Genomic DNA, 22486 nt, shown 5'->3' on the forward strand with positions numbered 1-22486 from the left:
GTAGCATTTAATCATCCTGAAGAGCTTGGCAACAGAGCCCACCTTTCCCCACATGTGCTGAATGGCACCATCCCTTCTGGCCAAGCTAAGTGGCCTGGAGCTGTGTTGGGATGTGGGTGTGCAGTAAATACCGCACCCAATCTCCTGCTCAGATAAGCTTTTATTTTTACCTGTAGCTTTTATTCTTATTCTGGATTTAGAGCTCAACAATTAACCCTGCAGCTCAGATCCTTATCTAACTGTGTCAAGAAACAAGGGCAGCAGCTCTGATAACTCTTCTCAGCCAGAGCATCTCACCTCTGCTCAGAAGAGGGGGAAGGAGAGAAGTTAGTCTCTGGAGCCAGCTGTGTTGGTAACTTCAGTGTCTGGCATAAACATCAGGTTATTTCCTGTAAACTTATGGTAATTTCTTAAAAGCTCCCAGCTCACCTGAAGAATGGTGCTTCTCTCAGATCCTGAGGAAGGCAGTTACTTGGTGTCACCTGGATCAGGTCTCTTCCTAAAATCACTAACAGTGGCAAGTACTTTCCCAGTTATCAAGGAGGGCTGGAGGAGAGGGAATGAGTGAATAGGAGGCAACAACTGTGTTCCAGGCTGTGTTTTTAAGGGGTCTAACATCCTATTCCACCTTCCACCCTTGCAGGAGCTTCACTACTCCCATCTCATTCTTGCAACTGGCAGTGATGGGCCATTCCCTGGAAAGTTCAACAAAGTCATTGACATGGAAAGTGCCATCCAGACCTATGAAAATATGGTTAAAGAGGTGAGGAATCAACTTATTTCCTAGGAAGCGGTGCCTGCCTTCATTCAGCCTCCCTGTCCCAAACACATCTGGAGACATCTGTGTCTAAGAACAAGAGACCACAACGCCTGCTGGGACAGGCCAGGACAAGGAGCACATGCTAGCTTGTCTAGCATTCTGCATGCCCCAGGGAAAGATCAGCTGTATGCACAAGGGGAAACCTGAAATGCTCAGCAGTGTTACAGGGTAGACAGGAAGAGTGCATAGGGTTCTCGTTTTCTGTTTCCTCTTAATGAACTAGGTCGTTTATTGCTGGTGGGCCACTGCTGTATCTCAGAAAGGTCTGTTCACAGATGCTGAAGCATCTGACTTCCAGCACTTACCAGTTCTCTTGTAACATGAGTTTCCTCTTTACTTAAAGATTGAGAAATCTGAGCGCATCTTGGTCGTGGGAGGTGGTGCTGCTGGAGTCGAGATGGCTGCAGAGATCAAAACAGAATACCCAGCCAAAGAGGTAGTAGCATATTACTTACCATTAACTTCATCCTTATTTCTGAGACTGTTCCGTGATGGTCCTGCTGGAGGTATCTGAGATCACTGCAAATCAGGAGTTTCCATGCAATGGCAGCCTTCGCCCCTACTGCCTGCTCTTCTGAGAGCACCCTATAGCCTGTCACCAGCAGTTATTGGCACTAGATGCCTTTCACTGGCTCACTCTCTGTGGGCAATAAGCAGGGTAGGAAGAAGCTAGCTATAGCTGCTCCCACCCAGTAAGCGGCGAGTCCTGTCCTATTCCTGTGTCTCTCCATTTGCTGTTTTGTCCCCAACAGGTCACCCTCATTCACTCAAAAATTGCACTAGCTGATGTGGAGCTGCTAGATAGCGTCCGTCAGGAGGTGAAAGAGATTCTCCTCAGAAAAGGAGTGCACCTCTTATTAAGTACGTATGTAAGGACGCTTCTGACGTGTAGACTCTAGATCCATCTGGGCTAGCTGGAAACAGAAGCCTAATAAAGGTTTGTGACCCAGAGATCTCTCTTGCAACAGGTGAAAAGGTCAGCAACGTGGAAAACCTCCGGCCAAACCAGTTCCAGAAGGATATGGTAGTAAAGACAGAAAAGGGCACTGAGGTGGTTACCGACATGGTGGTCCTGTGCACAGGGATAAAGATTAACTCCTCAGTGTACGCGGCTGCATTTGGTAAGGAAAAAAACACTGGGTGGGGAGAAGTAACACAGTTCTGCAATGTCTTGCAGTTGAGCACTGTGAGGTTAGGAATCAACCTTATACAACCTGCAGTAGTTATTCCATGATACAGAAAATGCTCTAACATCACATTAAATACTTCACTGTGAAATGCAACCTTCAGAAACTTACAGACCATAGGTCAAGTGGCCAACGGTCTTCTCCAGCTCCTCCCGCTAATAATAATCCAAGGAATGAGGCAGATGACACCTAGAAGCTGATGGTAACTCCTGCTGTCAAGGCCAGGATTTCATCCTAGATACAAGCTTGCTGAGTTCTCAGCAAAAATAGGCTCAGCACATTCAGCATTCTTGCTGAACTAGATCAGCATCATAGGGCATTCAGCCAATTATTCAGTGATATATCTCCCATCCAAATCCTCTTACAGCCCAGTTTCAGTTATGGCATTACCACTATGGAGCAGCAGGACCATTATACAGTCTTTCAGGCTGTGTACACTAGCTCTTAATGTTCCCTTATGTTTCTACTGAAATATCAAAGGATGATTCATTGCATGAGACTGCAAATAAATAACTACAGCAAGGAAAAAAATAATCTCTTCCCTGACGTGTAGAAAAGAGGGTGAAAAAACAATTCCTCACTTTGTGTCAATGACATGTTTGATAACATCATCAGCATTTTGGGGTCTCAGGCCACAACCAGCAACACAAAAGCTCCTTCTGAAAACTCACTGTTTGGCAAAACAGGGGACAAAATGGCAAGTAACAGTGCTTTGAAAGTGAACAAGCACCTCCAATTGGAAGGGTATGAACACATCTATGCCATTGGGGACTGTGCAGATCTAAAGGAACCAAAGATGGCCTACCATGCTGGGCTCCATGCCAACATCGCGGTGACAAATATAATCAACAGCCTGACACATAAGCCTCTTAAAACCTACGAACCAGGTAAGGTAATCTCCTAGCTCCTGGCCTTAACTGTTGGGCTGCTTTTCTGCAGGGAACGGCTGTTTAACACGTAGACATTACAGCTTGCATGGGGCACTGATTAGAGGTGAAGAAACTCACAATTGGGGTTGACTATATAAGCTTATAGCTCAGGCTTCATCGTAGTTCTTGACAAAGACACTGTAGACGTTAATTACCTGTGTCAGTCTACAGATGCAACACGTCCTTTCTTCACTAATGTTTTCCTGATAAATCTACTGGTGGGTGTCTCCTATTCATCAAACTTGTTTCCTTTTCTTTAAATTGCTTACTGTCCAATTGAATCCTAGGAACAAGGAGATGAGTTTCTCTTCCCTTCTCCCCTTAAAAGTATACAGCAAACACAAACTGAACAATCTAGTCTCAGAAATCTAGCTAGGTGATGGGTCTCACTAATAAGCAACTGATGTAAATACTTACCATGACTATGCTTAAAGCTGTTCCACATGTATGGAGGATATCTGGACAGCAGTTTGGTTTTTAAAGGCTGCCCTGTCTTTTCACATTTCTTTCTACTTACATTTTGTTGTCTACCTCTTGGACTTCCTCTTGGGAGGAGAGAATGATTCTGTATCACACATACAGACAAATCAATCCTTCAGCAATCCTATTACTGAAACAGGTAAAGCAGATGGTAGAAAGGAGAGTTGTGAGTAGTTCTCCTTGGGCCTGCTTCTTTTCTTGTCATGCAGCACCTGGGTCCGGTGCTTAGCAGTAGTGTGGGTATGAGGCAGAGTGGGAAGGGAGGGCTTGGAGGAAGTGCAACACCTACAGGTAGTAGGGTTTGATACCTAGCTTTGAAAATGCTTAACTTAAACCTCTACATCTTCTTTCCAGGGTCACTAACATTCCTCCTTTCAATGGGCAGGAATGATGGCGTAGGCCAGGTGAACGGTTACTATGTGGGACGTCTCTTGGTGACCATTGCTAAGAGCCGGGACCTGTTTGTCTCCAAGAGCTGGAAGATGATGGGACAGACAATGCCCTCTTAAGAGGGCTTCAGTAACAAAGCAGCAAGGACTTCAGCAACTGGAAGAGGGTGAGGGTGCACTTTTATTGCTTGGACAGACCAATAGTGTCTCCTGCAGCACCTCCTAAAGCCACTTGCCAGTGTGATGCATGAAACAGGGGCCCTGCCTTGCTGTAAAGGGGAAGGAGGCACTTTCCCAATGAAGTGCACAGAAGGTTTTATGATAAAAACTAGGGAAGGAATGTTTCTTTTACTTCCTTATTGAGATAGCTCTGAGCAAGAAACCTGGTTTACCTTAATTTGTAACAATAAACACTGTGGCTTTCAAAATCTCTGTGGTTTGTTTGTTATGTGTTTTTTCCCTGGCTTTCTCTACTCTCGCTTTTCTAAAAAATACCTGCCTCTTACTGATCCGAAATCTGGTCTGCAGCATGCAGGAAGAATGGCTCTCAGCACTGCCTGGGGAAAACCTGCCTCAAGCCTTGAAGCGGCTGTGGTAATCCTGGAACGCCAGAAAATATAATGCAGCTTTGCGTCAATATCTCTACAACAGCGTAAATTATGTCACTTTTAGTGCTATAACTTCAGCAAGAAGAGCTGGTTAGTTGCACACAAAGTATGTTACAGCAAGCACTCAATTACAGATGCTGCTGTTTCGGGTTGGTTTGTTTTGTTTGTTTGGTTGTTTGGTTTTTTTTAAGATGAGAAATTCCCAGAGCAAAAGTAGGTTTTATAACAATAACCACACTTGACACATCTTTTTCTTTTTTTCTTATAAAACAAACAAAATCACCATGAAATATCCTCAGTAAATACAGAGATTATTGTGAGCTAAAAGCAAAACAGAAGCTCCTCATGCATCACTTCCAAATTCCTTTTCCCCTCTCTGGGGGCTGGAGGCAGACGTTTACCATCTGCCCTCAAGGGAGGGGAAAAGGGAGCAGAACAGTTTAAAGAGCTTTCTTTAAAGTGTGTGCATGTGTTTGTGTGTAAAACCCATCACTACAAATCTAAAATGAGGTTACTCTTTAAGAACTTCTAAAGTATCAAGGGACACTAAACAAACTCCTGAAAAGAGATGGTAACTCAATTGCTTAAAGTGATACAAATGGCTAGAGGATGCTGACAGCATGAAGAAATTGGACTAAACCCCTCTCACCTCTAGTCACAGCTCTTCATCAAGTCACAACACATCACACTACTACCACTCCCCCCTCCTCATCACATTGAAAAAATAAAACCCACCTCTAATGTTTTTAATGCTACTCAAGTTTGTTTGAAAAATAAAGTTTCATTTGGCTGCCGTTGCTACTTGGTGTCTAGCTTGGCCATTTCTTGCACATAGATGCCAATACTTTCACTGTCGAAGAGCAGAAAGTAAATGTTCTTCAAGGAGGAAGAGCTGGTGCCATCAAAATGGGTGGAAATAGCTCTTAGAGTCACCTGGGCTGCCATCTGTTTTGGGAAGCAGTTTCTGTGTGGTAGGGGAAGAAAAGAGAACAAGTGAGTGTCAGCCACCTGTGCAAGCATTATGCACACATGATGCTGAAAGGACCAAGCCATAGCTGTGCCAGCTACAGGCTGCTGTTAAGATAGTGCCAGTTGCGGTTTTGCAATGTGTAAATCCCAGAAGTAAACCCCAAGGTTTTGATAGCAATATTCATCTGCTGCTGTGTTAGTTTCCTTGCTGGCATAGTTACTGGTTTTATTTGCTTCTACTTTTTATAGCCACATGAAGTTTTTTTAACGCTTTCCCTTAGAATTAAACTTTTCCATGCCATGCTGGGCAAGCTAGTAAGTTCAAGGGATGATTATTTTTTAGTTGAAAACTGAAAAAAAAAATTCCCATCAACTACTTAGCTGACTTCCTCACTCTCATCAAAAATACTTTGCTTGAGACTTCAGTGAAAATAACTGAAATTATAACCCATCTCATCTGGCACAACTGAGATATCCCATCTATTGCTATCAGTTACTGCAAACAGTCCCTATGATGGGACAGAAGAAAGATGAAAATTCACAGAACTGATACAGCATAATTCCTGATCAACAAAACCAGCATTTATAGTGTAGATATATAGGTAGAATAAAATGACAGTAAAACTATGAAGTCTTATTTGAAAAACTCTGCCTTTTTTCAGACAACTTTGTGGTCCTTTGATAAATAAAGTGTAAACCAGCAGCACCCGGTAAGACCTACTCAATTTTCTGTTAGCAGGAGTAATTGTAAGAGCAACAGAGTAAAATCGAACTAAGGAGCAGACAGATCTGCGTTAAGACTAATGCTCCAAGACTGGATTTTTCTTAGATAATGCTCACAGGAGACATGAGGTCTACAGAGGCTATTTCTATTGGCATTAAAAGCCACAGTTCATTTTTGAAAGATGAACTTTATTATTAAAGAGTGGCAAATTTATCCCATTTTGCTTTGACTGAACACTACAAACAAAAAGATCTGTGTGTAAAGGAAGAAAAATCATTACAAATTGGACTGCCCTTCTATTGATTCTTTTGTCCTGATCCATAAAGATATTACTTTGTCTTGAAAAGCATCTGTGTAAAAATGGCATTCTCATCTCCTGTGTATTCAGTGATGTGTGGTGATTTCACTGATCAAGATGCAGTTTTACTTTTATTTTATTCACTACTGGGCCAACACAACTGGACTGTACTATGTACCCTATTCTTTGGACATGACTAACAGAAACATATGTTTAATTTGAAATGTAACTACAAACATGTGAACTCCAACATGAAAGAACAACTTCTGCAGTTAGCAGCACTTGTGTAAGCTTTCTTGTGATCAGAGATGACCAAGCAAGATTAATGAACTGATGGATTTAAAAAAAAAAACAAAAACCAAAAAATAAAAAACAACCAACTTTGGCTTTCTTAGTCAAGCACATTTTATTTGCTAGGTATCAAGAAAGAAATGTGTAGTTTCACAGTTGGTTTCATAGTTCCCTTTTTGAAGCAGAGATATATGTAAGAAACTGATGTTATTTTGAAAGAAAACATTTTGTGTGACTAGTCTGTTTCATATATATTCTCAGGATAACTTAAGAGAACACCCCACATTTACCTAGCTCAGGTGGTGTCACTGTTACTTGCCTTCAGTATTATGCTGGTATAATCTTATCAGCATGAACGTAGTTTTAAAAAGATTCACCACAGCAAAATGAAGGGACCTAAAAACTGAGGTGGTGCAGGCCCATAGTAGAAGAAAAAAAATTACTGCCTATCAATAGAAAACACAAGTCCACTCAGCTCTCCTGTGGGTTAGCTCATTTCTCTACATAAAGGCTTTCTGGTCGCTCCATGCAAACACTGCACTTCAAGCTCCTTTAATCTGGAGAAGCACGGTGTGAGATGGCACCTGCCACAGCCCTCTCTGGAGGCAGGGCCAGCCCTTTTTGTGCCACAGACCAGAGGGTACCTCTATCACAGCAGCAGCTCTCTGATCACTAATTACACCATTGCTACCCAATACAGAAAGCAGAAAGAGTCATACCTGCCACTGGGAAACGGGGGGAAAGCCACAGACTTCAACTTCTTGTCTTCTGCGGCTGTTAAGCAGTTCTTTACAGTCTCTTCAAGCTGCTCTTCACACTTGTCTGAGCCCCACTGTGGGATGTGACAGTGGATGACAAACTTTGCTGCTAGGCCACTAGATTGAGTAAGTGCAGCTAACACAAACAAAAATAAAACATTTAGTTTTGAATAGAAACCAACCTGCAATGATCTCTCAATGCAATGTACTTTCTTAATTACATAACCTCTCCAAAGAAATAAATTAGGAATTAAAATATGCCACAGTGGCTCACTTGCAATCATAATCTGACTGTCTCAACATTACTTTTGTGATCAATTATTATTTCTTTGGAGACCAAAGAACCTGAGGCTCATTTGGTTAACACACAGTTATTCAATAATATTTTATAGCTTTCTCATTCAGCATGGCCTCCGGATTTGTTTTATGCAAAATATCAAAACCTCACACTGAACATGGTATTATTAATCCCCCAATAGACATTTCTGTAGTGCTGTCGCAGCCTTATCTGAACGCTTTGCACAAACATCCTGCATCAGCATTACAGCTCAGGAGTGTTAGGGAGTAATATTTAGACCCACTTCATAGCTGGGTAATTTTAGACAACAACATGAAAATCAAAGATACTTGTTGAAAATCTCTGCTAGTTATGTTCCATTAGAAATCTCAGAGAAATTTTTCAGAAAGCATATTTCTCCAGGACCTGCAGAGCCCACAGCATAGCATCAGCTTGCTTTTGTTGCAATTCTAAACATTAGCACTCCTGAAAATCTGTGTCTCACGAATCTCCAGTTAAAGACTCTGAAATTAGCTGTGCAATTAATGCCCAAGGATTAAAAACTTGGACTTATTCACCTGTCTACAGTCACAGAGGAATTCTGTTGCAGGCACAGAGGCATTGTGTCTAATGCTTCACTGTGTCACTTAAATTTCAACCAGAAGAGAAATGTCAGGCCTTTAACCATGGGGAGCAAATTGACTGAGAACAACATGGGTATCCTGCGAGCTGCACTTGAATCCAAGCCCACTAGGCTGGAGCTCAAGTGTTTGCGGTAGACCTCCACTGATTAACAACCATTTACTATCGCTTGCCTCAAAACCAGTAGGAGGGGCAATTTCAAACACAGCAACACAACACAATGCTTGAGAGCATACATTTTCCCATCCATTAAACGAAGATTAACTTCTTTCCTGGGACGGCCTTAATGGCATAAAAGGAGTCTATTTTCTAGTTAGGTAGTGATGTTGACAGTGAAAAGTAGTTTAATCTGATGTTAAGGCATACATTTTAGATTCAATGCAACAGCGAAGCAAAATATCTTGTACAAAAATTTCTCTGTCATTTGAGATTGTAAAATTAAGCTATTAATTTAGGAATTTTCCAAAACTAGACTATTTAAAGCATTTAGTTTCTTGAGTATTGAGACACTAAGCCAAATAAGGCACTAGAAGATACACTGTAAATTCTCTCCATCTGCCCTCCAGCCACCTTCAACCCCTATGAATTGGTTTAATTTGTTCACAAAGGAAAGCATAATCTCAAGTTCAAAACTATTCAATGCTACAGATGTGTTCAACATTTAAAGGGAGCTCTTCTGCAATTTGTATTTCTATAATGTAGCTGTAGTGCCTGGGCGAAGAGCAGCAACTGCTCTTCCAAAAAGCCTGCCAGTTCTAAAGATCTTATCACGTCTTTGTTTGTGTTCAAAGTAAGGTAATTGTTTGAATTATACTCTTTATGAAATATGCATAAAGCAGAATAATTTATAAACTATCACTGTTCTTATAGCTCATATGTTAGACTGAGAGCTGTTTCTCATGCTTGCTAAGCAATGCAGTACAACAGGATGGGAAAGATGGCACACAGGTGACAGCACAAGTTTTCCTTAATTTTTGGACTCCCACACAGGAACTGCCTAAGATAAATTAATCAGCCTGCTGTAACTTAATGGTGGCACCTAGAAGCCCAAAGACAATGTGCACAGCACACAGGTATCCTACTTCTTCCTTTTTTTTCCTTCTAAGCAGGCTGTCCATATCAGCAACAGCTTCGAAGAAGAAACAGAAACACTTACATCACATAAGCAAAGGCACATACATAATCAAGATCAGATCAGAATGCCCAGAGGAAAGAATATACGAAACAAGCTGTTTCCAAAAGAGAGAGAGAGTAGTATTCTCTTTACCTTCAGCAACTTCCAAAGGTCCTTGAGATTTACGAAGCTCTTTCACTGTTTCTAAAAACTCTTTGCCTCCAGCCTTTTCCAATGCCTTGCCTGCAAGGACACAGAGCAAAAGGCCTAGGTTCAGAAGTATCAGCATGAAAAAAAAATTCTACATTATTTAAAAGAAGAACATTGTACACATATGCAGCAGTATCAGCAGCAGCTGATGTTTATGTTTACCACCATCTAGCCACAGATAAATTTTACTTGTTATTGGTTTTAAAAACCCCTGTATGTTATTACTGGAAATTACTTTAATATAATTATCTGTAAGAATGCTATCTTACTCTGACTGACGGCTAAAATAGAGAGCAGTGGTATTTCAGGACTCAGATTTTCAGCCTCCAAAATCAACTCAACAAACAAACCCTAATAATTTCTGAAATAAACACAGCTAGGATGTCAGTGAAGGTCTTGGTGACTGACCGCATATACCGTTTACCTCCCTCTTGCTTCAATTCCCACATTTGTACACTAGCAGTAATAATATTTCCTATTTCACATGAGCAGTATGAGGCTTTGTCTAACATATGTAAAATCCTACAATGAAAAGCATAATTAGAAGTGTTATTAATATATAATTTTTGTCACAGAATTTTCAGAGGCAAATGTAAAAATAATCCAATAAAGACCTCAATAATGATTATTTACACCTTTGCTGCTCATGTGTTTCAACAAATTATCTGTGTTTTGATTGTCGTAAGGCATCATTAAAAAATTATAAATTAGTGATTAGCCTGTTATACCCAGTCAGATCCAGCCTCATTTTCAGAAGTGTTGTAAGTGATATTTTATGGCCTGGGGAAGATTCAGATGAAATAGGATGGGATCTCAGCAGGCAGCTAGTAGAACAGCTACTGTTCCAACTCTAGATCTGTTTTTTTCTGCATGTAGCAGAGCCTCACCTATTTCCTCCTTGAGGTCTATTTCAGCAGTTGTAGGGTGAACAATGCCTTCTACTTTCATGGAGCCAATATGGCTGATGTCACTCTGTGTCAGAGAAAGCTGTAAAATAATAATGAAGGAGCAGAAAAAAATAAAATACTAATCTGAGTGCAAAATAATTTTCATACCAAAAAACTAAAATGAAAGAAGGCTGGATTCAGTCTTTCCGAGATCAGTAGTTTTGTTGTGTCCAATATGCATGATTCTGATTTTTAGCCTTTAAATAATTTGTACAACACTAAGATTATTTTGCGATATGCCCACAGCTTGGGAGCTTGCTCCAGAGGAAGTTACTGCTAGAAAATTTATGTTCTAGCATCACTCTTTGAAGAGAAAAGGCTAACTTTGGAAATGCTTTTGTTTAAAGAGAAAAATGCTAAAATTAAAAAGCTTTTTTCTTGTAGAAACACTTGCCCCCAGTAAAGTACCGCAGAGGCTGAGAAGAGCTGAACACTATTCTGATCTGTAAAGGCTTCGTGACTTAAGTAATTAATTAACTTTTCAGTTCCAATCATAAATAAAATAAGGAATGCTTTACCCACCAACATATCTGGATACAGGAACTGGCCAAAACCTGATGTCTTAAGGTGCTCAAAAAAGGCTGCTGCCCAGATCTCACAGCCTTATCACTTTGAGCAACAACAGAGAAGAGAAATCCTAAAAATTATTAAAAAGGTTTTCCAGTTGCTGAACACATGCCCAGCACACCTCACTTCTTCCAAGGCACACTTATACTAATAATAATATCATCTTGACTATAACGCCATTGTTAAATCTGTAAGAAAAACTCCAGTTCCATTCAGAGGGTCCAAAAATTAAGGAAGGCGGAAACCTCTCCCTCTTGGTGAGTCCGGGGGAAAAAAAAGAAATATAGGACAGACAGTTGGCTGGGCACCAAGGACATGCAGGCATTTTGGTGGGACAGTTTTGTAATTCTGGCCAGGCAAGGTGTCACAGCCTGTGACATGCATGACATGGCCTGCAGGTCTTGCGAGGTTCTCAATTTGAACAGTGAGAGAGCAGCGTCCCACAGCCTACTCTCAGAGTACACAGGGCTTCTGGCACAAACCAACACACGGAAGTTCTGGGTGATCCTGGGACCTGGCCCAGAAATACTCTTTTATAAATAATAAACAGCCTAGAAGGTTAAACCTGGTTTGTCAGTATGCCAGGCACGATGCAGCCAAGTCCAAACTGAACAAAACTCTAGTAAGAATGAACCAAGAAGTGAATCAGTATGGCTCTATAGAGAAGAGAGGCTGCCCAGTACTAGTCTTGGAAATTTTTTATCTGCAGACATATTTTTTGAGACCCTCTACCCGCCCATGACTTGAGTGAGTTTTGACCTTAAATTTAGGACTACTAAGGGAGAATGTATAGAAGATCTTGTACTGGTGTTAGATCAAAAGCATTGTTCCATTTATGCTAGGCTCCATTGCTGTGATCCCAATCTGTCATAACTTTGTATTACCTTTTGTCCTGGCACAAGGCTCTTGGAGGACAAGATAGTGAAACCATCTCCAGGTCCGTCTTCAGATGTTGAATTTGAAGCTCCTTCTTTTTCATTGTCCTTTTGTTTGTTCTATTTGAGGAAAGAAAAAAGCAAGAACTCTCAAAAAAAAAAAAAGTAAACATTTACCATAATTCAGCAATGATCTTATCAGATCAATATATTGCTCATAGCCTTTTAATCCCCAAAGATTATGTGACAACAGAGGTCTCCACTGTTTATATAATGCTAAAACATCAGTGGTTCATCTGAGGCATTACATACGTTTGTAGTTACATTAAGAGTCAGGACACCCACATCCATCTGTAGTTTCAGTAACAATTAAGGTTGTACTTAGGGGTGGGCGTGTGCTAGTTTATTTTTTGCTGTTAACAACAGAGCTCATACCAAATCAAACTTAGTAGCTTAGTTAACAAGTCAAATGCTCCAATCTGAAGAAAAAAACAACTTTATGAACTGAAAAAGGTAAGTTTCAGATAATAAATCACGAATCCATACTGAGAGGAGCGAGCCATTACACCTCCATATAAGCAGTCAGAATGACAAAATTAAGTAACTAATAGGTGAAGTTTGAACGCAAAGTCCCCTTTGTGCGACACACTCCCTCATGCAGCCTAGCTCCAGGAGCAACAAACCTGTTCCTACCAGGGCTGCAGGAGCATCTCCTCACATCTCTCAATATTTGCTTTAAGGTATGTCAAAAAGCTAACTCTGCCTAAAAAGTCCCAAACACTGCACGTGCACAATTCAAAATAAGGTGGTAGCTGAGATCCATACACAGAGGAATATTATTAAGCATCTTATTAAGCAACTCTGTTTTCTTTTTTTTAAGTTGTTTCTGTATATTCTCAGCTATGGAAATATATTAAAGATTAGAGGCCTCCATAAAGATATGCTTAACACAAGTTTAAAAAGCTTAGGTCAAAGATTAATATAATTTAATCCTACCAACCAAAAATTTAGCAGTGTTTTCAGATGCGTGCTCTGGAACGACAAACCGAGAGCACAGATCTGCTGTTACTGCTTTAACAAATTAAACCATTTTGGATGGTGACAGAGGATGGACAACCGTAAGGGAAGGTGCAGTGGTCAAGTTCCAATTCATTTATTCTTCTTCCAAGTCTTTTAAAAACCATTAACAACAGCACACCTAAGAACACATGAAACAAAGAGCTTGTCAAAAGGACTTCTATGTACCATGTCAGGACAAGTTCTCCGGACAGAGAAAAAAACTTTATCAGCAACCCAGTAACTGTACAGTGCTGCAGGCCTGACACCTTTCAAGTAGAAAATGTTTTAAAATACAGCTTCCTTTATTTTAAAAGCTAGAGCTCACTGCCACACAGTTAGTGTGGCGATAATGAGATTCTACACAGTCATCAAGAAAGGGTGACATGGAAATCTGAAAAGTTTCCCTCAAAGCTTTAAAGGTTTTTGTTATGAAAACTCATTTTAAAAATACTGTGTTTGCCTTTAGTTCTAAAGTTTAGAGAAAAAAAAAAAACCCTGGTGTGTCTGTTATCAACTCCTACCTTCCACTTCCAGTTGTTACAAACAAACAATACAGAAGCACTAATTTATTCCTCCTAATAATCTCAGTTGGTTTTGATCCACTCCCTTCTCCCACACCTCTGGAACCCCATATCTGCCTCATGCTCACCTTTTTGGGTGTCCGGGCCTTGGTAGACTTTGCTTTCTTCCCACTCTTTTTGTTCACCATGGATTTCCTTCCCTTCTTCTCAGGAGCAGGGGAAAGGATGGTCTCAGATTTGCCTTTGGTGCCCCGCTTCTTGGCTAGAAGCTCTGGCTGAATTCTGGGCAGGACACCTCCACTTGCAATAGTCACACCTTTTAGCAACTGCAAGGAGAAGCAGTGTAAAGGAGAAAATCAGATTCTCTTAGTTTGTACCCAAGCTATTTTTGCAGACTACATTATGCATATGCAATTAGAGTCCACACTTCCTAAAGCACTGCACCTTGTCCCTTTATTATGAAAAAAACAAAAAAAAGTATTAGGGAGAAAATCTACAATAACAAGAAACCTGGCAGGTGATGGCAAGGTCAGCCAGCACATCCCAGAGAACTCCATTACTGTACTGGTGAATTGCTGTTCTTTCTTCCAGTGCTGGTCTTTCTGCATACCTGTTCTTGATGACCCACAAGCAGTGAATGAGGGTAGGAGACGGTAGGTGCCTGCAGGCTACTTAAAAAAAGATTACACCACAGCCCAGCTCAAAGAAGGACTGGTTGCATATCCCTTTGTCAGGGAAACAGTTTCAGTGAAAGCAAGTATGAGCCTCCCAAACCTGCTTTGCAGAGGTGAACAGCAGGAAAAATAATCTGGAGGACAAAACCTGGTTAATTCCTAATGGACAACAGTAGATCTAGTACCCAGTTCACAGGTCAGTGGCCAGCACCATGGAGTAGGACTTGGGCTGGTAGTGTTAGCAGGCTTTCCCGTCTCCCAGCCTCTGTTTTGACTTTTCAGTCCCCTTGACTGGAAACAGAGCTAGATGACTTCATGCGCACCACACTTACATTATTTAAAGCAGCCAAATTAAGTGCAGGAATCTTTCAAAGCGTGAATGATGTCATGGGGCCAACCAAGAAGAGATCCTCTGACTCTGACTGAACCTTTCCAGCACCCCTGAATACTCCAATTCACAGCCCAAGATCTCTCTTCTCACTCAGCAAGTTCAGAGGAACTGATCCCACAAGTGATCCTCAGAGTCAGAGCACTGCAAACCACAGTCTGGGTGCTGGTAGGACTTGGGCATATGGAGCAGGAGGCAGTCCTGGAGGCAGCAATAACAGAGAGCGAGTCCCTACCCATGTTGGGCCTCAAAGCCAGTATAATAGAAAACACACATTTCTACAGCTTTTGGAAAAAGGTCTTCCATAAGGCACATATTCTTTAAGTGTTGGATGGCTCTGAGGAAAAAATTAAGCATCAAGGTTACCCACTTCAACAGGACTTAAAAGCTACAAAAGAAGCAAAATTTATATCCAGAGGATTTAAGATGAGATATCTTAGAACTTTCTTTTTTTGTCTGCTTTTATTCAAGTGAGCACAAACTTGTCTTCTTCTGCTCTAATAATTATGTTCTCATTCATGTGTCAGACTAAACCATTTCTAACCTTCCGTGGCAGCAGCTTCATTCATGCCACAGCATGTAACTCTCACACTGAAATGTAAGCGGGTACCTGATTCAGTTCCTCATCATTTGCAACTGCCAGGAGGATGTGTCTGGGGGCAATTCTTCCTTTCTTGTTGTCTCGTGCTGCGTTTCCCGCTAATTCCAGAATTTCAGCTGTAGACACATTGAGACAAAAATGAGTAATAAAAATGTAAACTCTGCATACACATTTTACACTCCTTCTGAATATCCATTTTTCTTTTCAGGAGTGTTTCCTGATTTAAATGGTCTTTGCTACAGAAAGACAGAGACCAAACCACACTCAATGTACTTGCAAATTTACACAAAATAATTTGTCTTTCCTAGTTCCCTCAAGGACAGCTAGCAGAAAATATGCTAAGCTTGGTTCACATAACTTATTTTGAGTCCCAAGTCAGAATTCTCTTTCAAAAAAACCAAGAAATACCCTATAAAAATGTACATCAGCAGTCCAAAATTTAGCAGTAACCCTGTAACAACAGAACAGCAAAGCATGCAATGAAACCCCAAACGTAGTGCAGACAGTTCTAACAAAACAGCAAGGATTCTCAGGGCCAGGTAAGACGAAGACTGAGGTGCATTTAAAGAAATACTTCGAAAGCCAAGAAGCTAGCCAGGTGATGCTGCAATTCTGCATTAAAGGGCATTGAAAATCTGTGAGAAGCTTCATTTCAGAACAAGGTATGAAAAGTTTGACTTAGATTCAAGCAGAGACAATGTAAGAGCTTCAAGGTATGAACTACTGGTAGAAAGTTCCTTCTACAACTCTGGGAACATGAGGTCACTTCAAAAGTAGTTCCTCTAAATTTGCAACAACATTTATACTGTGACTAAAGCCACTGAGCTTTTTCTAATTGTTATAGAGGAAATACAGACATGTCTTTCTAAGTTTATTTAAACTGTAACGATCAGTATAATTCATTAACTTACACAGTTTGGCCCCTACTCAAATTATTTCTCACATAAGAACTCTACTGAAACACTTAGAATGAAGGAGAAGGGAATGTTTTGCCCTAAATAATCATAAAAATCATATTCACATCTTGTTTCATTTTAGAAGTATCCAGTGTCCCCGCCTTCTGGTTTTTGTTTTGGATTTACATCTGTCAGTAAAAAGAGTAAGAAATTTACAGCCCATTAGTGTCCTATTAATGACACTTTGTTTCTTTTTATCAACTAAATAAAGGTAACTACCACAAAAAGAATAACTTTCATGAAAAACCTAGTGGAAATCTACATAATTCTCTCTGTCTAAAATCCAAAGGATTTCAACAATACGTTTAGCTGTCGGTTCATGGGAGCCTCTCATCAACCAACACCCCCGAGCCCTTCTCCTCAGGACTGCTCTCAATCCATTCTCCTCCCAGTCTGTATTTGTGCTTCTGATTGCCCTGACCCACGTGCAGGACATTGCCCTTGTTGAACTTCATGAGGTTGGCATGGTTCCACCTCTCAAGCCTGCCCAAGTCCCTCTGGATGGCATGCTCTCCCTTCAGCGTGTCAACCGCACCACACAGCTTGGTGTCATTGGCAAACTTGCTGAGGGTGCACTCAATCCCACTGTCCATGTCTCCCACAAAAATGTTAAACAACACTGGTCCTAGTACTGAACCCTGAGGAACACCACTTGTCACCAGTCTCCACTTGGAGTCATTGACCACAACTCTGAGTGTGACCATTCAGCCAGTTCATTATACACCGAGTGGTCCATCTGTCAAATTCATGTCTCTCCAACTTAGAGACAAGAACGTTGTGTGGGACAGTGTCAAATGCTTTGCAAAAGTCCAGGTAGATGATGTCCGTTGCTCTTTCCTTATCCACCAACGTTGTGACCCTGTCGTAGAAGGCCACCGAATCTGTCAGGCATAATTTGCCCTTAGTGAAGCCATATTGGCTGTCACCAATCACCTCCTTGTTTTCCATATGCCTTAGCATATTTTCCAGGAGGATCTGCTCCATGATCTTGCTGGGCACAGAGGTGAGACCAGCCAACCTGTAGGTCCCCGGGTCTTCCTTTTTTCCCTTTTTAAAGATGGGGGTTATGTTTCCTCTTTTCCAGTCAGTGGGAACTTCAGACTGACAAAACTTCTCAAATACAATGGGTAGCAAGCAGCACACCTTTCTAGAGAGAAGGTCAGGTTGGGAAACGAGTGCCTCCATACCTCTGAGAAGAGAGTTGCCTACTACTATCACCTGTCGCCTTTTCTGAGTGGCACTGGTGGTTACATGAGAAGCAGATTGGGCTGCCTTACTCAGCTTCAGCATCTCTGCTGATGTGACGGGTCCTTCTTCTTCAGCCTGCAGAGTGGTGAAACAGTTCTAAAAGGGCACCAAATGCTTCGGGGGAAGCCTCTTCCTTCTGCTGGTCCTTGCCACTGAAAACTTCCATTCTTCTGCATTATTGGCCTTCTTCCCTTCTGTGTGTGCCAGTGGGGGAGGTTTTGGCTGTTTAGTCACGGGTTGTGGATCCCCTGCAGACTGTGCTTGGAACCAGCTATCTAACTCCTTCTCAGCCTCCTTGATGCTACACAGCTTCTCACAGCCTCCTTCAGCTCAGCCTTCAACCCAGGAGCTCCTCCACCTGGGCACACCTTTTTCAGGCAGGTCCCCACCTGTCTCTGCCCCAGGAGAAAGGTCTGGGCTCTAGCTGCAGTCTGAGGTCTGCACCGCAGCCTCTCCCTTCAGCAGCTCTATCTGGGTGGAGGCATATCAGCCAACTGAATGTTGGAGATTTAAAGGCCAATCTGCATATTCACAGACAATTGTTTAAGAAACAGACAGTGTCTGTTGAAAACTTTCACAACTACTCAGGCAAAACTTTCAAGGAACATTATCAAAGTTGCAAAGACAAGCACTTATATTTTAGCAAATATTAGAACCATGGTTGCAACAAGTAGGCCACTGATGTGAGGAAAAAATAATGTGTGATCAGACAATCAGAAACAGTATCACACCACAAATACACACTGGGCCTACATTAAAAATTAGAGCGGCAACCTCAGCTGTGGCATTTCCTAACTTTGGAGTGTCTAACTTGGACTGTAAAGGAGGAGACTGAGAAGAGATCCCATGTGATCCAGCTATATTCACCCCTACAAGGCTGCAGGCCTGGAAGTTTCAAACCTTCCTCCCAGAGCTCTGCCGGTGGAGCTAATGCAGCAGCAGACAGCAGGAACAGATCACCACCCATTGTGCAGATGAGCATAAAGCAAGAAAAGAGACCCAGACTTCTCCAGGGGGTTTTGCAGATTGGTGCTGATAGCAGAGGAAAATTGCATCAGGGGAAAAAAAAAATCCAACATAATACTTACCTGCATGGTAACTGAAGTTCTTTCAGATGTGCCAACAACAGGCACATCCTGCTAGCTGCGTGCTCACCCCACTCCCCCAGGTTCTGGGTGCTTTGGCCAGTAGCATCCTGATGGTGCACTCAAATGTCCTCTGCCTAATGTCAAGAGCAAAAAACGCAGAACACTCAAACACCAGCCACTTTTCATCTACCAAAGGACACCAGGAAGAAGAAAATCCAAGCTAGAGATGATGTAGGGCAGAATGTGGAATATGCATATAAATAACTTATCAAAGGATGCCAGTTATTTGCATAGGTAAATAATTGCCTTACCTCCTTCTAGTTATTGTCATATGCATATTTTTCTAATACTGGAGGCAGGGACTTGTAGTCTTAAGAATGAAAAATGGCACTTGCAAAATACAACATCAAATCTGGAGGCTTCAGTTATCACATCCTCTGCTGATAAGAACAGGTCCCTAAAGGAACTGCTTTACACTTCATGTAGAAACACCTTGACAGCTGAGTTCACCTAAACTCTAAGGAGACTGAGAATATAGGACCTATACTACAGTATACCATACTAAAGTCCTATAACAGGCTGTCTTGAAATCAGGCACCTTGATATTCTCAGACACAAGTTGGTTTTACTCCACCTCCTCTCAGCAGCAGAGAATTAAAGTGAAATCTGAAATAGTCTTGCTTCCCTCAAGTTTCAAAATCCACACAAGATGCCTGCACACTGGAAGCATAACTTCAAATTCAGAGATCTTCAGCACATATGGTTAAAAGCAAACTAACTTATCTATGCACTCCACAGTTTACCTCCGCCTCAGATAGACATCCAACCCAGGTCAACAGAGTCACATGTCCACTGACCCTACATAACATCTAGTCTTTTTAACAGAGCCTGCCCTTTCTCCTGTTTGATAAGCACTTGTGACCAGGGAAGAACATAACTTTTTCCAACTGATAAAAGCAGCAGCCAAGCTATGGCCTGAATGGGAATACAACTTCTGATCCTGTGACATACAGGAAAAAGAGGTTCTTTAGCTGATGGCAAAACAGATTTGGAGTATCTGAGAACTAAAAGCATCATAGCCAGGCCAAAGCTATTTGTTCAGCTGAGCTCAGCCTGCTTTCGTGAAGTGCTCAGCCGGGCTGATAAGAAAGATACATGAGAACTACTGATAGCAGAATCGTAAAGATTTCAGACAGGTTATCTTGTTTTCCATTTCCCCTTTAGGATAGGTTTTGACACTTGCTATTACACTACCATGTACAAATCTACCCAATACCACCTTTTCTCTGAAAAGATGTTATCAGATGACAGAGTTCTTGGTCCTCCATTTGCAAGCAGAAAGTATCTACTCGATCTGTCTCTTGATGGCAGATGAGTGAAACAGACAAAGGAGTATGCCAGCTGACATCCTTTGAAGGAGGAGGTATTTGCTGGTGTTGGGCTCTGCCCTAATTTAAAAAGATGGTTTTCCACTGACATCTTCTGTGAGCTCCTCTGCCCAGCACACCATTCACAGGTCTTCCGGTTCCTAAGCAAGAGGCATCTGTATTCTTTGCCTACATTTTGGGAAGGTACATGATGATGACAGTACTCAGCCCTGGGCACGCTCAGAGCATAGTCTGGCATGTGTGTGTTGCAAAGTCCATAAATCCAGTGGGACTGAGGCCAATGTTTCATGGAGTTTTAACTTGGAAGCCAGCGGAGCCCAACACTGTTCCAGCAAACACAACCTTGCGGACAGGAATTAAGCTGCAGTTTTGCAATATGATTTTCAAGCCTAAGATATAAAACAGCATAGAGAGATTATAAAAAAAAAAAAGCCTTAGAACACTGATGAGATCTTCTTCACACTAGCTAATCAGTCGGGGTAAAAGTACCTCTTCTTGAGATACACTGCGGTGATTGCTGGCATTTTAACAATGGGGATTATAAGCCAAAGCACAGATTTGGCATTGATAATGGCTGTGGGGTGCAGCCACAATCAATCTTGCACACAAAGGGAAAAAAAGGGGATCTAGTGGCTCATAATACAGAATCCATACCAAAACCAAAAGGCACTCTGAACCACGTGGCGACTGGGGATAAGGATGCTCAAGGATGCGCACCATCCGGATGACCCTAGTCAAAAGGCTCAGTGCTTCAGGGCAACACAAATACAGGCCATCAACAGACTACACACATGGCTCATCACTCACAGGTCCATTCTAGGCCCTGAATGAATACAGTCAGACAGCTCTGGTCCAGTCTGACCCTTCCTGCCTCATCCATCCCACCCCTATCCCAGCCATGACTTGCTTTCCCAGCTCCATGGCTCATCCTCCTTTCCTCAGCAATCCACACCAGAGGCTTCTATCTCAGTTGCCTTTCCTGGACAGTCTCCATCACTCCCATCTACTCTTCTCAATTTTAGTAATACTCAGGCTCAATCTTCCTTTCTAGGTTCACCAGCAGCAGCACCTCCCTCCATCCAATCCTTGGCCTATGCCCTGTTTTTCTAGCTTGCTCTCCAGCTTCCTGGCAAGACTTTTGGATGCTCCATGCCATTTACTTCGCCACTGGTCCTCAGTTCAGCTCTTCCCACTAGACAGATCCATTCCGAGCTCTGTCTCTAACATCAATGTTCTTTTTCCCATAACTATCAGCTCCCCAAAATGTTACAATCTGTTCTCAGTCTCCTTCTCTGACCAACGTCGAACCTGTTCCCAGCCTCCCAGTCTGCTTATCCAGTTAATTCCAGCCTGCCCTTCCCACCTCATGGCCAGTAAATAGGATCAGCCTTTCCTTCAACTCCTATTCAGGGCTTCCCTGCCTCAGCTCCAGCCCAGACCTCTTGCCAACCATTCTGTTCAGCTTTTGTTGGTTCTGCCTTCACATCAGAGAGCTTCCTTCCTTGCGCTGCCCAATACCATTGAGACCACAAAAAGCCTCGGTGCTATGACCAGGAGCAGCTGGGGACAGCAGTGAGAGGGAAAGTCCTTCTGAGCAGTCGTAGCCATGGGCTGAAGTACGTTCAGCCACTGCATGGAGTGGCCCACGCGTAGTCACACATTGGAGCTGAGATGCTGAGGCACACTCCGTCATTCTGGGGTGACACAGGCAGTCTGGGTAGTACTGGGAGCTAAGAGGCCAGAGCACACTCAGTGAGGACCAAGTCTTTGGACATTTTAGCTGTTAAAATCAAATAACTCTCTGCTAAGCATGAGCAACCTGTGATTTTTCAAAGTTACAGCTTAGCCAAGCAGAGCAGATTTCTCTCAGGTGGCAGAGACCACTCTTCCCTTTTGTAAAGCATGAAGTCTCTGCTCAAATGCAGAGAAGCACCCAGGCGTTTAGAAGTTCTCACGAATGTTTTAACTTAACAAAAAAACACAGTTCAACTTGCTTCTGTGAAACAGTTTAAAAACCAGACTCCCTTACTCCCACCCCTCCCAGATTTAGCCTAAAGCAGTTCCCTTGTATACAGGTTTTCAGCCTGAGTAGTCACCATTTCACAGTTGCAAGTCAGTGAGAGAAACCTGGAATTTGTAACAGGAAATAGCAGATAATGTTAAGAAATATTACCGATTTTGATATCTAATACCCTGTTTGTCAACAGCCTTAAAAATCCACATTTTGTTTCTAAAGACTTCCCAAAACCAAGAGTATACACATACGTATTAGGAATAACTAGATCACCAGGTTTAGACGTTATAACGCTAGTTTTTAATTGAACTATCCAAATTTTTAATCTTCTCAAACAAAACTCTGGATAAAACACAGAAATTTTGGTTTGGAAAGACCACTATCCACAAGCAATAGGTGACTGCTAAGAAACATTATTCCATTCTACTATAATATTTACAAAGTTGGGTGGAGAGGAGGTTCTT

At 41.9% G+C, this 22486-nt stretch overlaps 2 protein-coding genes across 2 annotated transcripts in view; one reads left to right on the forward strand and one right to left on the reverse strand.

Annotated features, from left to right (window-relative positions):
- Positions 1-643: 643 nt before the first annotated feature.
- AIFM2 (apoptosis-inducing factor, mitochondrion-associated, 2) lies at positions 644-4230 on the forward strand (the record flags this gene model as incomplete). Its single annotated transcript, XM_010077103.1, has 6 exons — positions 644-763; positions 1164-1256; positions 1573-1681; positions 1789-1941; positions 2694-2894; positions 3771-4230. Coding segments are annotated over 6 exons (831 nt in total), but the record flags the coding sequence as incomplete, so codon positions are not given.
- A 431-nt stretch (positions 4231-4661) lies between these two features.
- The window catches only part of LOC104464408 (core histone macro-H2A.2), a 20422-nt gene continuing 2597 nt past the window's right edge, over positions 4662-22486 (reverse strand). The window contains exons 2-8 of the mRNA XM_010077102.1: positions 15338-15444; positions 13794-13991; positions 12095-12205; positions 10584-10683; positions 9640-9729; positions 7415-7589; positions 4662-5377 (exon numbers count right to left, since the gene is read on the reverse strand). Coding sequence (XP_010075404.1) covers positions 5212-5377; positions 7415-7589; positions 9640-9729; positions 10584-10683; positions 12095-12205; positions 13794-13991; positions 15338-15444 — 947 coding nt within the window. The 3' untranslated portion in view covers positions 4662-5211. The remainder of the gene's footprint in view (positions 5378-7414; positions 7590-9639; positions 9730-10583; positions 10684-12094; positions 12206-13793; positions 13992-15337; positions 15445-22486) is intronic.

Source organism: Pterocles gutturalis, unplaced genomic scaffold, assembly GCF_000699245.1.
Source record: "Pterocles gutturalis isolate BGI_N339 unplaced genomic scaffold, ASM69924v1 scaffold21433, whole genome shotgun sequence".
Taxonomy (NCBI): domain Eukaryota; kingdom Metazoa; phylum Chordata; class Aves; order Pterocliformes; family Pteroclidae; genus Pterocles; species Pterocles gutturalis.